Here is a 4035-nt window from a genome sequence, read left to right on the forward strand (position 1 = left end):
CGATATTATGATCTAATATTGATATGGATATGTGACATCTCCCTTCGTTTAAAAAGTAAACATGTTCAAGAAAACAACACTGGAAACTTATGACCATATCGGCCCTAATTATTTGTACAAAACAAAATCCTCAAAATGTTTAGTCATTCGCCTATTCCGTGTCGGTCGTGTCGCGTGCGCAACCTCCGCCTGTTGCTCTGGCCGAGCGGGTTCGACTTGAGTCGCGGGGACATTACCAACTTCTCCCTGAAAATTTATTGTTTCGTTGTGCGACTGATTTAGGTCTCGAAGATTGCGGCTGTAGATTTTATGATTTTCTGTAGCGACTAAGTACGATCTCGGAGTAACGTGTTTAGAGATCACTCTTGCTGGTATCCACTGTCGACCTTTACTCAGACGAACAACTTCTCCTTCCCTCAATGGTTGCAGTGAACGTATTCCCCGATTGTAGTATCGCGTTTGCTTGTCTTGCCTAGCGATCAGCGACTCATGTGCATTGGATACGATATTAGGTTTAAGTGTCAGTCGCGTTGCTGGGATTCGCATTCGGAGCCTCCTATTCATCAGAAGTTGTGCCGGTGATAAACCAATACCTCCCAACGGGGCGTCGCGGTAAGCCAGCAAAGCTAAATGGAAATTGCTGTCAAAGTCGTCTGTAGCCTTCCTTAATAATTTCTTAACAGTCTGAATACATCACTCTGCTTGACCATTGCTTTGGGCATAAGTGGTGCTAGATGTGATCAATTCTTTACCCCATGACTTTGCGAACTGTTTCATTTCCCAGCTGGCAAAAGGCATGTTATCGCTTATGAATTTTTCCGGAATGCTATGTCTTGCAAATATCGATTTTAGTTTGCAAATCACATCTTTAGCAGTCTTGTTGCATAGTGTAACAACCTCCGGATAATTTGAATAATAGTCCACAACAATTAAGTGATCATTACCAGCGTAATGAAAAATATTAGCGCCGACCTTATTAAACGGTTCTTTGGGCAACTCATGCAGAATCATTGGCTCACGCTGGTTCTTCCTTTTGAATTCTGTGCATGCAGAACATTTTGATATCAGGGACTCAATACCAGAACTAATACCGGGCCAGTACAACAGCTCTCTGGCCTTCGACTTCTCCATGCCTAAATGACCATCATGAATACGATAAAGCATGAACTCTTGTTGGCTAGCGGGTACTATCAATATGTGACCCATAAACAAAAGTCTGTCGTGCTCGTAGATTTCATCGCGCATCGGCCAGAACTTTCTTATTTCAACTGGTACTAGCTTTCGACGATCAGGCCAGCCAATATGACACTGTTTAGATAGTTGCTGTAAAGTATCATCTGTAACAGTGGCTTGTTGGGTTTCCTCTATTCTAGGTTTGCTCATGCTCAATAGTTCATCCACTGAATGGACACGGTACTGCAACGTCTCATGCTGCGATTCTTCCACGCTCTTCCACGCTATCTGGTACTGCTCTACTTAGCGCGTCTGCAATATACATTTCTTTTCCGGGAACGTACGTCAATGTCGTATTTCAGCAGTCGTAGCATCGTCTCGGCGTACTCGCTTTATGAATTGGCTTTCGAGTGATCGACTCGAGTGACTTGTGGTCAGATTGAACTGTCACCTTGCGTTCGTCAACATAATGATTGAATTTGTCGAGCGAAAAACAGATAACTAACATTTCTTTCTCGATTTGAGAATAATTTTTCTCGGCAGATGTTAGCGATCGTGAACTATAGTGTATGGGGTGGCCGTCTTGCATTAAAACACTCCCGAGTCCAAACGAAGACGTGTCGCACTAAATCACAACATCTTTGTGCGGATCAAAGTATTTCAGCACAGGCTCAGAGCTTAACAAACTTCTTAGACGACCGTTCATGACGCGCTTCCCATGACCATAGGAGTAACTCTCTCATTGGAGCACTAATTGTTGACATGTTCGGAATGAACGGCGCCAAGTAATTAATCATTCCCATTAAACGTCGCAAGTCAGACTTATTAGTGGTTGTAGGTATATCATAAATAGCTTTCACTTTGGAATTATCAGGCTTAATGCCATCTCTACCAACAATTTTGCCTAAGTATACTAGTTCATGTTCTTTAAGTTTAATCTTATCCTTATTAAATTTCACATTTTCATGTTTAGCACGTTCCATAACTTTAACTATTACAGAGTCATGAAGAGCTTCATAATCATCAGTAGCAATTATATCATCTGAGATTACAAACACGTTCTCAAGATCACCAAATATCTGTTCATTACGTTTCTAAACAACTTCACTTGCACTACATAATCCAAATGGTAAACGATTAAATGAATATCTACCAAATGGTGTGTTAAAAGTACACAATTTACTACTTGACTCGGTCAATGGCACTTGCCAGTATGCATTTTTCATGTCAATATGGGTAAAAAATTTCTTTCCCGATAATTTACTCAACATATCCTCAGTAGTTGGAATCATGTGATGCTCTCTCTTAATTACTCTATTCAAATCCTTAGGATCGAGACAAAGTCTCAGAGAGCCATTTTTCTTTTCCACAACAAGACTACTCACCCAATCAGTGGGCTTGTCAGTTTTAGAAATTACACCTTGTTGCTCCATATCATCGAACTTAGCCTTAAGTTTTTCATTTACACTTAGGGGAACCCTCCTCGGTGTACAACCGGGGTAGCACCATCCTTTAATTGAATTTCATAGGGCTTTTCCAAACATCCAAGGCCTTCAAAGTTGTCAAATTTTAATGGAATCAACATTACGACATATTATTCCCAATTCAGTAGTTGACCTTAGGCCAAGATTAGGTGGGCTGTCGATATCGGTAATAAAGAACTCATGTATGCCTGATTATGTTCCATCACATCGTGAAATTTTCAGATTGACAACACCACAGTGTGGAATTTCTGAGTTACTATAACTGAACAACTTTGCGTTACTTTCCTGAATTGTTGTATTAATCGCCATCTTATTGAACAGACCTCTTGACATACATTTAATATTAGCACCGCTATCCACCTTTATACTGATATTGTGAACTTCATTAACACATATTTTAATCCACCAAGTATCAGAATTAGTGATATGGTTCTCAATACTGTCGATATAGAAATTATCGAACTTCAACGACAAATCGTTGTTAACACTATCTACATGAGATACATGTTTATCATCAGAAATACTATGAATCTTTCTATAATTAGACCTAGACTTAAAAGTATACCTGGCTGGGCAAATTGAACTCCTACTGAAATGTCTCAAGCGGTTACCTTTGTGACACCTTTCATTCCATGCTGGGCATTGACGCGGTGGATGTTTATGCATACAATATTCATGAATACCACGATCACCTTGGTTACGTGGGGGCGCACTTGTTGGTTGCTTGCCAACATTGAATGGCATACGAGTCTTGGGCCGCGTGCTAGTTGCTGCGCGTGATTTCTTGACTTCGTCAACATGGGTTTTTTCCGTCATTAGCATAAGCTCTCGTTTCGAGCTTTCGTAGTTGCGCATTCGCTTGACTACGGTTTTCAAATTTGCGTTTCCGTCGTCCCCCATTACCTTAATCTTCATAGTGGGGTCTGAAATACTAAAAAATAACTTGTCTCTAAGAATCGCATCTACCTCTTGAAATTTACAATCATCAGCCATTGTTCTCAGATCATTTAGAAACTCGTCAAGGCCTTGTACTTCAGGCCGCTGATAATTCCAAAACTTTTCTCTCATGGCAATTACGGGGTCTCGCTTTTGGCAATAGTTCACAAACCTATCTATAACGTTATCATAAACATCTTTCGACTCACCCTCTGGATACGAGAAATTATTGTATATCTCCAGGCCTCGCTGCTCTAGCCTAGTACAGTCAACAAAATTAAACAATTAAACGAGACTTACCTGTAAGCTGAAGTTTGGTTGTGGTTCTACACTGCCCTCCGGTTGGCGATTTTTTTTCCCGTACGAAACATTTGTATGAAACTTCACTCGGGCCATCTCGGATTGACTCGAGTGAGTACGATACGAGGAACAAGAGCAGACA

General features: G+C 40.7%; 1 protein-coding gene across 1 annotated transcript; it reads right to left on the minus strand.

The window, feature by feature from the left end:
- Positions 1-693: 693 nt before the first annotated feature.
- LOC117119416 (uncharacterized protein K02A2.6-like) lies at positions 694-1383 on the minus strand. The gene has a single exon (XM_033264238.1). It carries the CDS (start codon positions 1381-1383, stop codon positions 694-696), a length of 690 nt encoding a protein of 229 aa, XP_033120129.1.
- Between the last annotated feature and the right edge of the window lie 2652 nt (positions 1384-4035).

Source organism: Anneissia japonica, unplaced genomic scaffold, assembly GCF_011630105.1.
Source record: "Anneissia japonica isolate Jap-2015-1 unplaced genomic scaffold, ASM1163010v1 scaffold3293_len478364_cov160, whole genome shotgun sequence".
Classification (NCBI taxonomy): domain Eukaryota; kingdom Metazoa; phylum Echinodermata; class Crinoidea; order Comatulida; family Comatulidae; genus Anneissia; species Anneissia japonica.

What these genes read in the sequence shown, in the direction of transcription:
- LOC117119416 (XM_033264238.1), bottom strand. Translation starts at nt 1,383, where the DNA reads ATGAGCAAACCTAGAATAGAGGAAACCCAACAAGCCACTGTTACAGAT.